The 14,221-nt window shown below is 37.4% G+C and overlaps 1 protein-coding gene across 9 annotated transcripts in view; it reads right to left on the reverse strand.

Annotated features, from left to right (window-relative positions):
• Positions 1 to 4,675: 4,675 nt before the first annotated feature.
• Positions 4,676 to 14,221, reverse strand: part of LOC126763272 (IQ motif and SEC7 domain-containing protein 3) — a 176,980-nt gene continuing 167,434 nt past the window's right edge. For all 9 annotated transcript variants that reach the window (XM_050480591.1, XM_050480600.1, XM_050480598.1 and 6 more), the window contains 4 exons: positions 9,310 to 9,872; positions 7,906 to 9,170; positions 7,019 to 7,844; positions 4,676 to 6,940 (listed from right to left, as the gene is read on the reverse strand). In XM_050480591.1, the coding sequence (XP_050336548.1) occupies positions 6,441 to 6,940; positions 7,019 to 7,844; positions 7,906 to 9,170; positions 9,310 to 9,872 (3,154 nt within the window). In that variant the 3' untranslated portion in view covers positions 4,676 to 6,440. The remainder of the gene's footprint in view (positions 6,941 to 7,018; positions 7,845 to 7,905; positions 9,171 to 9,309; positions 9,873 to 14,221) is intronic.

Consider the following 14,221-nt stretch of genomic DNA (forward strand, 5'->3'; position numbering starts at 1 on the left):
ATAATAGATCTTTAGGAAAACTTTGTCACTCCACCATTCTGAAAACTACGAATTTTGCTGAATAATTAAATTTTTGTCCTTTCTATTTTGTTCTGGCAAAATTATTCGCCACTCTACCCTCTACCTAAGTTTGATCGTCCCGATTAGACAAACAATTGCATTGCAAAGTAAACAGGACTTTTTGAATCTAGCGCCCTTGGTAGCGCCATCTATATGTTGACTGGTGCGTTAGTCTGCTATCTTTATCGACTGTCCAGTGAGAATTTCATGACATTTCATCGATTGGAAGTGAAGTTATTGCGTTTTAAGTGTCACTATGTTGGTGTTATCGGTGCGAAAATGAGCTTTGGTGTTATCAGTGCGAAAATGAGTTTTAAACAAATGAGCTTAAAACAAATTTTGTTTTAAAATTGATAAAACTTTTACCAAAACTTTTTAATTGATGAAAAAAGTTTATGGCGATGATTGCCTATCCCTTCGCAGAGTGCACGAGTGGTTTCAAAAAAAAAAAAAAAATGCATTTGCCCATGAAGGGAAAGCGTTATGCGGACGTAGAGGCCATTCAAACGGTTTGCACCGGCATACTGGCGACCATACCGGCCAACAAGCCAAAACATTCGTTCGACATGCTTTTGGACTGTGCAAAAAGCTTTATTGAAGCAGAAGGAGACTATTTTGAATAAAATAAATTGATTTTGCCGAAAAAACCGTTTGTTCTGTTGTTTTTTTTAAGTCATGTTTACTAGGAATTACATATGTATACCTCTGGACACTTGGTTCTTGAATAACAAAACATATTTGTTTCCCAATTTACTGATAAGAAATGGACCAGTAACCTCCATGGCAATTCACTCAAATGGCGCAGCTGAATTATACTGTTTCATCTGACCATGACTTCTGGACCTCGGCCCTTTGGATGTAATACATTCGGAACAATTGACGTTCCACTTCGTAACTGATTGACAACAAGGTTTTAGTGATTCCCATGTGTTCCCCACTAAGACCGTTGTGCAGTTCTTTGAGAACTTCGGCAATTCTTATATTCGGAATACTCGTTAGATCTATAATGTCCTCTTTGATCACAGCTTTACATTCCAAACTACAGGGACGGCGGGACATCCGCTTCCATCTTTTGCTTTAATCTATAGAGAAGTCGTAGATAAGGAATGGAATCTGTAAATCCTACATGTCAACTGGCTTTATGCTTCCTGATTTGCCTTAAAAATAATGGTCATAAAGGTACTTATGAAAATGCTTCATGCCCTTCATCAACACCAGTAATTTCCTCCGAGTTGCACAATAATTTCTGTCTGGCTTGCTTACTGTCTGACTATAATACGCCACCACTTTCTCGTGTCCGTCAAAGACTTTTGAAAGAACGCCTCCTCCTGCATACCCACTAGCAAGGGGATCCAAAAAAAACCCAGATCCTGCGACCGGCTATGCTAACATTGGCGCAGTATTTAACCGATTATTCAGAGCGTGTAAAGCCACTTCTTGTTCTTTATTCTACTCAAAGGCTCTGTTCTTTGTGGTGAGTTCGTGTAGACTACTATCTATGCTGGAAAAATTGTGAGCGAATCTTCTATAATAAGTACACAGTCCAAGGAAACTGCGCAATTCATGTGAATTTTTGGAGTGGGCCAATCTTTTACTGCCTCTATCTTTTCATTAGCTTACTCCTCTGTTGCTAACGTTAGGCAACCGTCATAAAACCTCTTCCAAGTTCTTAAGATGTTGGTCGGAGCTTTTACCCAACACGATGATATCACCGAGATATATCAAGCAAGTCTTCCAGCACAAATTTCCATAACCATCTCCAATGCTGAAGCCGTATTTCCTTGTCTTCTTCGTTTACCTACACTAGCCAATACCTACTTTTCAAATCAAGTGTTGAGAACCAATTTGTGTATGATAACGAGTCCAGCGTGTCATCGAATCTAGGTAGTGGATAAATATCTTTCTTCGTTTCATCATTCAATCTTCTTTAGTCCACGCAGAACCTCATGCTGCCATCTTCCTTCTTCACAAGTACCATAGGTGAACTGAATGGACTCGCTGACGGTTCGATTACACAGCTTTTGCTTATTTCACCTTTAGTCTGGCTTACAACTTCACGATTTACTAAAGGGACGCCTGTTTCACAACAATAGTTCTTCCTGGTTTAAAACTGTAAGATGAAGTTGTTTAGCCTTATTTTGCCTCTATTCTTCAATCTTCTGACACTGTTCTAATATAGCTTCTCAGGTTAGTTTGATTGGTGACTTCTTAGTAGAACACGATTATCTTGTTCTGTCGTAGCCAGGGTTTTTCCTATGAGTATAGATTCTTCTGTGACCACTACAGCCCACAACTTGCTTCTCCCATAGCCACCATCTATTTCTACCCAAATGACTGCTTCTGATTTTAGTGGAATCTGTTGGCTCTTTGTCATTAACACACGTCTAATGTTGTATTTGATATCATATCCGAATATAATTGGCATTTTAATTTTGTATGAGTCATAATCCTCTTCTCCATATAAATTTTTAGTCCTTGGAATTGCTAGAAAGTCTACTCCAATTATGACTTCATCGATGATGTCTACCACAACTGCCTTTCCAATTACGATCTCGCACTTTACTTTTCCAAGGACTGGAGTATATTCTCCAAATGCAAGGGCATTAGCTTCACTGTGTGTCACTATTAAAAAACAGAATAGGTTGCAAATCTGACATGGTTTCACAACACACCGGATTGTCTTCTATCTTAGCAGTGGCGACATCTTCGATGCTGAAATTGGGTTAAAGAAAAACATTAAATTCGCTTCTGGCGGAAGATGTTTTTGCGCACTGGAGAATAATTTGTTTGATTTTCAGCTTCCAAACTTTTCTACAGCAGAGTTCCGCATCATCATCATTCCCGACCCGATCCTAATCATACAAGCTCCAGACTGAAGGCGGATGTAAATATCAATTGACTATCCACCCCCCGTGTTCGGCGGCAGCGGAACATCCACCATGGCTTCCGTCGGGAGTATCCTGAGGACCACCCTCTCGAAGCCACAGCTTATAGCCTCCTTTGCGACACTGAAAAATGTGGGGACTCCTGGTTTTCTTCGGCTTCTTCGATCTTCTCCAGCTTAAATGCTTTCCAGTTTCGGGTGGGTAGAGTAGGATTAAAGTATGTGGTTGGAAGCACGAGGTCACCAGGTACCCTCGCACCTAAGTGATGACTCGGGACTTACCCTTTTACATTCTTCACGGGAGATGGTTTTATCTTCCCTTCTGGGATCGCGCTCGCCAAGCTCTACTGGGCTGGCGAATTTAGCGGGAGGATTCCCCCTTTTGCGACCCTGGCCAGCGTAAAGACGGAGCCCATCCCAAGTTTAAATCTAATCTATCTTATAGTCCCAAGCAAGATCCGTGTCAAGCAAAAGGTCAAAAGTCTTTTGGAGTCCAAAGGTCGCAGGGCATTTACCGTTACCCCAACCACGTGGAGGGGAACCTGCACTACATATCCAGGACACCTTAACAAAAAATTATTTGTGAACGCTTCTCACGCTACAACAATAATATACACCTTTCAATACAGTTTCGACAAAAGTTCGTAACATTATTGTATTTTATTTAAGATCATTAATTTAGTATTAAAATCCTAAGTCTTTGTTTTTGTTTAATGGTATTATTTTTTATATTTTTTGTTGCTAAATTATTATCTATTCTTTTATAACTAATGCCGCAATTAACTTTAATATTATTGATTTTCGAAAAAATGGAATACGCTTACATCACTTACACATACATAAATATGTATATTAGTCGAATAAGCATATATGTACATACATACATAAAGACACATAATTCATATATTGACGAAAAAACGCGTTAAATTTGGCCTTAAATGTTTAGTCATGCAAGTAATTTTTTATATTACTTTTAATTTTTTAATTCAAGTTTTTAGTCATGCTAGAATTTATTTGAAATATTTTATCGTAGTTTTTTAATTTTGCTTTCTTGTGTGTTTACTTTTCACTCAAGTATTGTTTACTAATAATGTTGAATAATTATTTGTTCATATGTACACAAATACGGGCGATAAGTGGTAGAAATCAGAGCATACAATAGAACACGATGAGTTACAACATTATTTGTTTTTTTTTTTAATTTTATATTTGTTTTTGTTCCGCGTAATTCAAATAAACAATCAAAGGGCTTATGAACGTATACCTGCACCTGCAGCTGCATGCCCAGCAGTCTCGTGCTTACGACTTTGTTTGTATGTATGAATTTATATAACTATGTACAAAAAAAAAAAATTGTAAAACGATTTTTATGTATTTATTATTATTTTATAAATATATGAATTCATACCGGAAAAAGGAACATTAATTGAAGTTTACTTGTATACCTGTGTATGTATGTATATGAGAAAGACCTAGAGTGAGTGCTTTAATAAAATGCAATCATTAGCTTTCCATCATTACGATTTTTTGTTTGATTGTTAGAATTATTATATTTATATACATATTTATACTCCTATAATTATTAATATTTTTTAATAATATATATTTATGTATGCATGCGTATAGCTAGTGCAGTAAGAGTTTTATGCTAAATTTAATTATTTAATTCATTTTTAAAGTATTTATTGCTTGCTCGAAGACAAAAGCTAAAAGAAAAAAACAATTTATGAATAAGTTGAGTTTTTTATGGTTTATTTCTTGGTAATATTTGGATCTGTACGATGCTAACGCTAGTATTAATTAATATTGTTGTCACTATATATTTTTTATATTTTGTTGGTGCAATTGTTCTGCTTTGTAATGTCAATACAAATAAATAATACGCATATACGCATTTGTGTTAAATTAATCAAAAAATAGATACCACGAGCATAAGAATATACAAAAGCAGGTGAGCAGCAAAATAAAGTCAGTGTTAACAGTAAGTGTTGTAGATCCTCGCCTGCTTTGTTTGATATATACAAATTAAACTGTTTTTTTTCACATTGTGTGATATACATACATATCTATGACTAAGAATTTTCTTTTTTTGTGTTTTTGGCAAATAACTGTATTTTTTTAAACCCCCAGGATTACTGTGGCTCCTATGATATAAATACTTTGCAAACAACCGAATATTTGCACAAAAATCATTAGCTGTATATGTAGGAAGAGCAAAATGTATGCCGTGTTTAAAAGTAGATATAAAAAAGTATTTGAATATATTTGTTTTTTTGTTTTAATTAGTTAATATTTTATAAAAAAATAATAGGTTGAAGCGGCATTTATTTAATATTGAAATGATTCTAAGAGAAAGCAAAAGATTCAGAAATATTTAATGTATGTTTTCATAACATCTTTGTTTAATGAAATCTTTGAAATTTTTGTGAAATTATAAGATTGAAAATTGGTTTTTAATAAAATAAAAAAAAAAAAACAAATCAAAAAAGAAAGAACAAAAACTAAAAAATTAAATAATAACTTGTAATAATTCCAACCCAAATGATAACAAATAAAGATAAAAATTTAAACTTATAAGTTTTAAATTTCATATCTAAATAAACTTTCAATTCGTTTTGAAAAGTAAAAAAGTTGCAACTTCAATGAAAGTGAATTCAACAACGAGATAATTTTTCTTCACGCTTATTTCATATAAGTTATATTGCCATTGATTTAACCCTTACTCTTATCCAAAAATTCAGATTCAAACAAAAAAACAAATTAATTCGAAAGCAAAAATACTTTTTCGATATTAATAATAAGGTTACTTCATTTCGAATTGATATTATTAAATTTAAATGAAAAAATACTTTTCCAAAATCAATATTTTTCTTGATCTCAATACTAATTTATTAAATTTGATTGAATCGAAATATAAAACTTTTAATTTCACCAAAAAAAAAAATTAAAAATAGTTATTATTATTTATTATAATTATTTGAATTTCAATTAATATATATTTTTTTTATTAAAAATCAAATCATTACAGCGCATAAAATCTAATAAAACAGAACAAAGATTGGTTTTAAACCACACTAAAATAGTATTTAAGACGTTGTTGTTGTCACTACTATAATATACAGCTTTTTCGAATCATATTTAATCAGTTTTAACAATGAAAAAACCCAAGTAAATTGTTAGTAGCAGCTAACAATCTAAATTCAACTGTGTTTTGCTTACTAGCTTGATTCGCGGACATAACCTCCAACAGAACAATTAATCTTATATTGTGAACTAAATTTAATTTTAAAAAATAAAACATTTGTTGAGCCATAATTTCTTCCAATATGCCACATAACCGAAGCTTGCTTTCACTCTCAATAAGCTTAATTAAAAAATTGAACTATTTTGGTAATAATTTACACATTCCTACAAATTTACAAAAAAATCATTCCCTTCCTTAAAGTACATACAGCTATTTCATTTAATCCTGCAAGCGGCGTTACTCTCTCAATGTTCACACTTCGGTGGAACGACCGCTTTCATCGGAGCGCGATAATTTGCGCTCGCGTCCGCTACCCGGCACGCGCCCTGTAATGGAACCCTGCATTGATGCATGCGCTTGCTGTTGTTGTTGCTGTTGCAGCAGCGCTGATTGCTGCGGTTGCTGCTGTAACTGTTGTATATGTTGCTGTTGCTGTTGCTGCTGCTGTTGTGCCACCAGTTGTTGTTGTATAAGTATAGCATGTGGTTGACTGACAAATCCCGCTGACGCATGTGAATAGGCGCCGCCTGCATTTGGATAAATGACCGTGGCACCTACATTGCCTCCCATGGCGACTGCTGCGCCGGCGGGTAGATTGAAGCGCATTTTGGCCGCGGCGGCATTGGCGGCTGCTGCAATGACGGCGGCATTCTCACGCGATGCGCTGCTTGTGGTGGTCGATTGAAAGGAAATGGACATACCGCTGTCCAATGAACCTACGCTGCCGCGCCTTTGTGGCTTCTCGTTGCCAACTGTAAATGATAACAAAATAACATTAGTTGTGGTTATATGAAAAAAATAAAATTATAATTAAATGCATTGATACCTACATTGCTCATGCATGTCGAGTAAACTGTTGCTGAGCGCGCTGCGTTTTAGTTGCTGCGTTGGATCGTTTGCATTCGGTGCGAGTTCGCCGGCGGGCGTTGCCTGATATGCGCCCACCTCTACGTCGGCTACGCCACTATCACGGTTTTCAGAACTCCCGGCTGTACGATTGCGTGCCGACTTCTGACGCTCCAATTCGGCTTCGATGCGCAATGCCTCCATTTCATCCATCTCGCTGATGGACTCCTTTAGATCCTCGGCAAATTTGCAGCGATCGTGCTCGTTGCGCGCATTGAATGTGATTAGTATTTTGCCATCGACTTTTTGTGACAGTTGAATGCAAAATGGATAATTGGCTACATCAAGTAATGTTACCACCATGCCGCAAAGCGGGAAGCTATTACGGAACGTATACGTTACGGAGGATTTCTTTTTGCTGAATATCTTGGTGATCACTAGCAAATCGTTGAAGAGGAAAACTTCGCGTTGATGTACGCCAGGACGTTCTTTCTTGTTGACGTCGGGTATTTCATAGAGACGACAATAGCAAACGAGCCGCCTATGCGGTAATGCCAAATTGGGTTTCTTTCCCACAATTGTGGCCTGCACCTTCATCACTTGTGTCACATGGTCACTGCCGGGTTTAAATTCATTAGCTTTGACGCGCTCGTAAATACCAGCGAGCATATCCTTCTCAATATCATGACAATCGTCAATGCCACGCAAGTTCTTAATGAAGTCCTCAACGCGCATGCGACGCTCCGGCTTAAGATTGGGTGTATGTAAGTCAGTGTTCAGCATGATGATGGCAAAAGCTAGTACGAATATCTGTTAAGAGAAAAGGTTGGAACTTTAATAATCATTCAATCGTAAAGCGTTCTTCACCTACCGTATCTGAAGATCTTAAACGCCCTACAATATCCTGGTTACAATGGCAGAAGCGCTGTGAGAACACCTCCATTAGCCGCTCTATCTTTTGCGCTTCGCCTGGCATGCGGAAGTACGCCTGGAACTTGCGCAACGCCACATCCACCTGCATACCGGAAAGATCCAGCTCCAATGCGAAGCAGTTCAACACCGCCATATTAAATTGGTTCTGCAAATTGCCCAAATACTCGCCGATCATCTGTCGCGATAAACCCTTACGCGAGATAAGGAAGCGCGCCACACCTTGTGGCGTATTTTCGAGGAAGCCACGCCGTATCAAATAAGTGATGCCCTTCTCTGGTTTCTTATTGAACAGATTCAAACCAACGCGGTACTGACGCTTGCGTATTGTTTCTGAAACCTTGTAGTTCTGCAGTGGCGCCGTCGTATTCAAGTGATGATCCTGTTGCTGTTCGTGCTGCTCATACTGCGCTGCAGTTGTGTGTGAAGATATGGCATGATCATCGGACGTATTGGCCGCGCCAACAACACTGCCACCACCACGTCCGTCGGTCACCATACCAGCCTGTCCTAGACTAAATGCCACCGTGCCTACATCGTTGTTATGTACGAATTGTTGTGAACTCGAGAGGGCCGTGTTACGCTTCCACGTTTGTGGAGAATTCGAACGATCCGAACCAATGTCACTGTTGACGGCGATACGATCGGCCGATGTAACGCTTGAGTCGCTACCCGAGCTCTGCACGGATGTGAGACTGCCATTCTCGGCGCTTTTGCAGAGCCCGTTCGAGCGTAATAGTGACGGTGGTGGTGGTGTCTGACGCATCATTAGCATGTGTTGATGTTGTTGCTGTGCTGCCAGATGTTGTGCGTGCTGTTGTGCTGCTATGGAGGAGGTGCGCTTCGGCACTTCGGGTGGCACTTTCTTGCGTTCGGCCGATGTGCTGCCGGGCGCGCCTTTGGGTCGCATGTAAATTTGTGCCGCTGAATAGTAGGGTGTGTGTGGCGATGTTCCACTTGCTACACTCGCCCAGGACGTATTCAACGAGCTGTCCAAGTGCGAATTGTTCGCCGAGCTGGCGTAACTGGCCTCGTGTGGTGGGACCTGATAATAATGTGTGGCTAGATGTTGACTGCCGTAGAAATGTGGCTCGGTGGCATGTAAGAGGTTGACGTGTGGGTGTGTGGTTGAACCAAGAGTGCCGCCGGAAGATGTTGAAGATGCGGAGGAGCCACCACCGCCACCAATGGGAACCGATGATGCGCCTGAAAAATGGGAAAAAGAAAAATGTTAGAAAGAAAGGAGGTAGAAGATTTTATTTAAAATAAAAAGAAACAAAAAATTTGGAACATAATACGTAAGAAACTAACTCTTAAAATCCGAAAAGCGTGAATCACGACTCACCTGACTGGCTGCGTGGTATCGGGCTGCCATCCTGCTGCCGACGCTCGCGCATCGATAGCGAGCGCGTGGGCGGTGTGCGCGCTGAAATGGCATTCGACGACACAATTGGTACCGATGTGGCGCCCACCACACTGCCCGGTGGACCTGCCAAAATGGTAACACGCGCCTGCTGCTGTTGCTGTGTTTGTGACTGTTGATAGGCATACGGCGACGTAGTTCCCGGTGATTGTAATTGCTGTTGTTGCTGTTGCTGCATCAAATCTAGCTGAGATTCAGTTGCGCTGCCATATGCTGAGGACAATGACGAATTGGAAGCAGGCACGTCTTCGATGCCTCCAACTACGGCACCAGTACCACCAGCGCCACCAGATACAATAAGTACGCGGCGGCTAAGACGTTTCTCAGCTTTGGCCATAGCGGTAATTGAGGCAAACTTTTTCACCATCATATAGTGGCGGAAGGCGCGCTGTATCGTTACGGCTGCATTACGTGCGCGCACGCCGCCGTACTTACGCTCCAATAGTTCAATTTGTTTCTCCAACAAATCTTGTGAGAGCTCGTATCTGCGGTAGACAAAGAAGAAGAAGAAATTATTATAACGGCTGAGTGTATGTTTGTTTGTATGCGTATAAGTGAGACTTGGCAGCGAAATGCTTAAAGTGGCATTGCATAACGTGAAAATTGTGTAATACAAAGCAACAAGTACAACAAAAATTGAAGAAAAACAGCTTACAAGCCCATATGTATTATTATTATGCCTACCTACACACATAAGTACAAGTAAGCAATTATTGGCGCGTATGGATATTTGAAAAGCAAAAATGTTCAAAAAATCGAAAATTGCCAAAAGCAAAACGGGGTAAATCGGAAAATAACACGTAGCACATAGGTATATATGTTTATATATGTACATATATAGTTTTAGTATATGTATTGCACGCTGATTAGTTTGCTTTTTCTATAACTGTTAGGCGCAGGCACTTCTTTTTGGCTACGCCACACTTTTGCTGGAACTGGCACCAACGTTGGAGCTGAAAGGCCGGTAGGGCTCTAGAAACTTTCGACTACTGAAGGCAGAAGTTTAAAATGAAATTTTTTACAAATATAACTTCAAAGCGCGCGCGTCATACGAGCGCTGACGTACAAGCCACAGGGCCGCTGCCGACCAACACACTAAAAAGGCCAACATTTATTAATTTGTTGTGCTCAAATTTACGCGCCTGCGTGTATGTATTCGTGTTTTCGCGCATCTGTGTGAATTTTAATATTTTTTTGCTTGTTCACTTTGCGGTTATGCGCGATAAGATAAATACCTTTGTTGAACATTTTATCTTATCTGTTCATGCTTGTCATTCTTACACAAACAATTTGTAGCATTTATGATCACTTTATGATGATATTTAAATTCTAAACATATTTGCGAAAAACACAATGTGTGCGCAGGCAAAAATAGTTGAAAATTTTTGTAAAAAGTAAACTTAGAAATAATTGAAACAAAAAAGAGAAAACAAAATTAATCAATTGACACAGCTAACTCTAATTAAATGCTTAGAAATAAACAATTGTTATCGTATAATAAAGCGATCGGCTGACGCGATAAAGGTTCGAAGCTATTAAAGTGTCTGTGAAGTGTTAGTGGCAATTGTTTTCATAAGCCATAATAAGATAATAAGGCATTCAACGAAATCCCTTATAGTAAAGTACGATACGTCGAAAAAAAGCAGCTAGAAAAACGGCGGCTGATAAGCTCAAAACAGAAGCTCTATTTAGACATATACCATACACATATAAAATGTGTCTTTTAGAGGCATAGATTTTTTGGGGATAGCTGTCAAAACAGCTGTTAAAGTAAAAATATTTCTTTACAATAAATTTTAAGTTACAACGAAATATACAATTTTCTAGAGAGACAACTACCAAACAAACTGTCAAATTAAATAAATTGTGTAAGGTCTTATAACTCTTATAATAGCGTTTAAAAATCGTGGAAGTTTATGCCTGAGTAATTTTTACCGTCATGGTGATAATTCCAACATATGACAAAATTCGGGATTAACGATCTTGAAAGGACTCTCCAGGCTCCCTTTTAAACAAAAACAAAACAGACAACTACCTGGTTAAGTTTATATGTTGACATATTTGGTCCATAAACTTTTAACACCGAATATAGAGCCTATATTAACACTTATGATGAGTGTTTAGACACTACACGTCAAACAATTTAAGAACACTCCTGTGTTTTATTAAAAATAAATCTATATTTTTAAAAAGAGATTAATTTGTCAAATATTTTTTATTGCAGCAAAACAAGGAAACGACTTAAATAAATAAGAGTGGGGGAAGTCTAACCTAAGATACTCTCTTATATTAAAGGAACGAAAGGAGTCATATTTTGTCGCGATATCTTCAAAATATATATTTGACGTTTAGATTTCCGTACATTTCAGGGCCAACCTCAGGATTATTTTCACAATATACTAGGTTTAAGGCACTTATTTAGTTTCAGCATGTTATATATGTAGATCCTAGAGAATGTTACGAATGCCTTTTTAATATCAGATAACATTATACTTAGTTATTTACATTACTTACAACATATATCCCTTTTTATATTTGAAGTTGCTGTAGCGCATTAAGTTTGCTCATAGCTGTATCTAATAATATCATCGGACACGTAAAGAACAACGTACGGAAAATTTCACTAAATAACGTTGACCTTTCAAATATGTTCTTTCTTATTTTTAATTGCACACATGTTCCTAAAATGTTATCCAGACTGTTTTGTACAAATACAAAGCTGTGAAATGCATTCCTGAGTTGGTTCATTGTAATTATTTATTGTTATTTATAAACTCTTTTGTGCAAAAATACAGCACACCTGAATGTCGTTGTTGAATGACGTCATTAAGACTTTAGGGTGGTCCTTAAATAATAAATTAATAACACAGGTCCACAAAAAAAAATCGATGAAAGGTTCCTTTGACCAAACAGGGTGTATTACATGTATTCTGGGCCGCTGAAACCGAATCTGAAGTCCGTCCTCAAAATACATGTCGGATTTTACTTGACGGAAAAAAGTTAAAAAATATTAAAGGGGTTTTGAGGGGTCCTTGCTTACGAAATTAAAGACAAATTTTCAAAATACAAAATGGCGGATCCAATATGGCCGTCAAAGTTTTCAAAAAATTCTTGAATTTTCAAAAAATTCTTAAATTTTTAAGAATTTCTTCAATTTTTATAAAATTTTGTATCAAGGGATTTTCGAGGTCATTGATTTCGAAATTAAAGGTAAATTTTCAAAATACAAAAAGGCTGATTCGTTTGTATTAATTTATTTAATAGTAACGAGTTTTGTTAGTATCAAATGATCTTCGTAGTGCTTTCCATTTATGTGGATTTGAAGTCTCTCTTTTTAGTGACCAACAGTAGTCTGCTAACATGTGGTCATTCCATACCCCCTGATATCTCTTTTCCATCTCTTGTAAATCCTGGTGGAATCTCTCGCCCTGCTCCTCACTAAAGTCACACAAAATTTTCAGGAAAATATTCGACGTGTGAATGAAGAAGCGCAGTTGTAGATTAGGCATCCCAATTTTTCATAATTCTTTAACATTTTCTTGACAATATTTGCGTAATTAGGATCTTTTGTATTCCCCAAAAATTTTTGTGTTACTTCTCTAAAATGGGATTAGGGTCATGTACACGTACAATTAAGCCCATTGCAGACTCACCTTAAGGAGCGTGATCCAGGGACTCTGCCGGATCACGGAACAACTCCGTTGCCCGCCGTCACCACGTGGAGGTGCCCTGGATGCAGGCACACGATATAATTTGGGCAGCGGCCCTAAAAAACTTCTAGATATGTATATACTGAACATTAAAGAAATTTTGATCCGCGGATTTTCTATTTTGTATTTTGAAAATCTGACTTTAAATAAGTGATCAGCGACCCTAAGAACCCCTCTGTACAAAGTTTTCTGAAAGTTCAAGAATTTTTTTTCTGACCGCCATTTTGTATTTTGAAAATTTATCTTTAATTTCGAAATCAATGACCTCGAAAATCCTTTGATACAAAATTTTATAAAAATTGAAGAATTTTTTGAAAATTCAAGAATTTTTTGAAAATTTTGAAGGCCATATTGGATCCGCCATTTTGTATTTTGAAAATTTGTCTTTAATTTCGTAAGCAAGGAACCCTCAAAACCCCTCTATCTCAAAATTAAGCTAAATCCGTTAATATTTTAAAATTTTTTGCTGTCAAGTAAAATCCGATATGTATTTTGAGGTTAGGAAAAAATCCTGAAGTGATGGAGCAAAACGGACTTAAGATTCGGTTTCAGCGGCCCAAAACACATATAGTACACCATGTTTGGTCAAAGGAACCTTTCATCGATTTTTTTTTGTGGACCTGTGTAATTAATTAGTGTATTTTTTATAATTTGGAGCTGTCAAAGTTAATTTTTTTTACGGGGAAACGTCTGGGCGACACCTTTGACTATATTAGTTATTTTGGATGTCATATGCAAAAAAATAACGCGACTTTTAATATTTAAAATTTTGCGGGCCAAGATTTTTACTTTAAAGGGTTAACTAACGCAATATTGGAATTGAATAGAAAACACAGTGTTTAGTCTTTCGATAATATAGTAATTATTTTATTCAACCATAAAGTATATAGTATAGAGTTATTTATGGAATAGCATATCAAGCAAATGGCCTCCACGGCTTTCGCACTCGTTTGTCGTTGTTTGTTTGGCTGAATTTCATTGATGCGTTGAATCTCTCCCTCTAAGACACGTTCTTATATCGTGTAACGCCCCATTTTTACTAAGCCCTTTATTATGATGATATACATACATATGTATGTACATGCCTCTGATAATCAATGATATAATTTTCAACTGTATTCATT

Source organism: Bactrocera neohumeralis, chromosome 6 (genome assembly GCF_024586455.1).
Source record: "Bactrocera neohumeralis isolate Rockhampton chromosome 6, APGP_CSIRO_Bneo_wtdbg2-racon-allhic-juicebox.fasta_v2, whole genome shotgun sequence".
NCBI lineage: Eukaryota > Metazoa > Arthropoda > Insecta > Diptera > Tephritidae > Bactrocera > Bactrocera neohumeralis.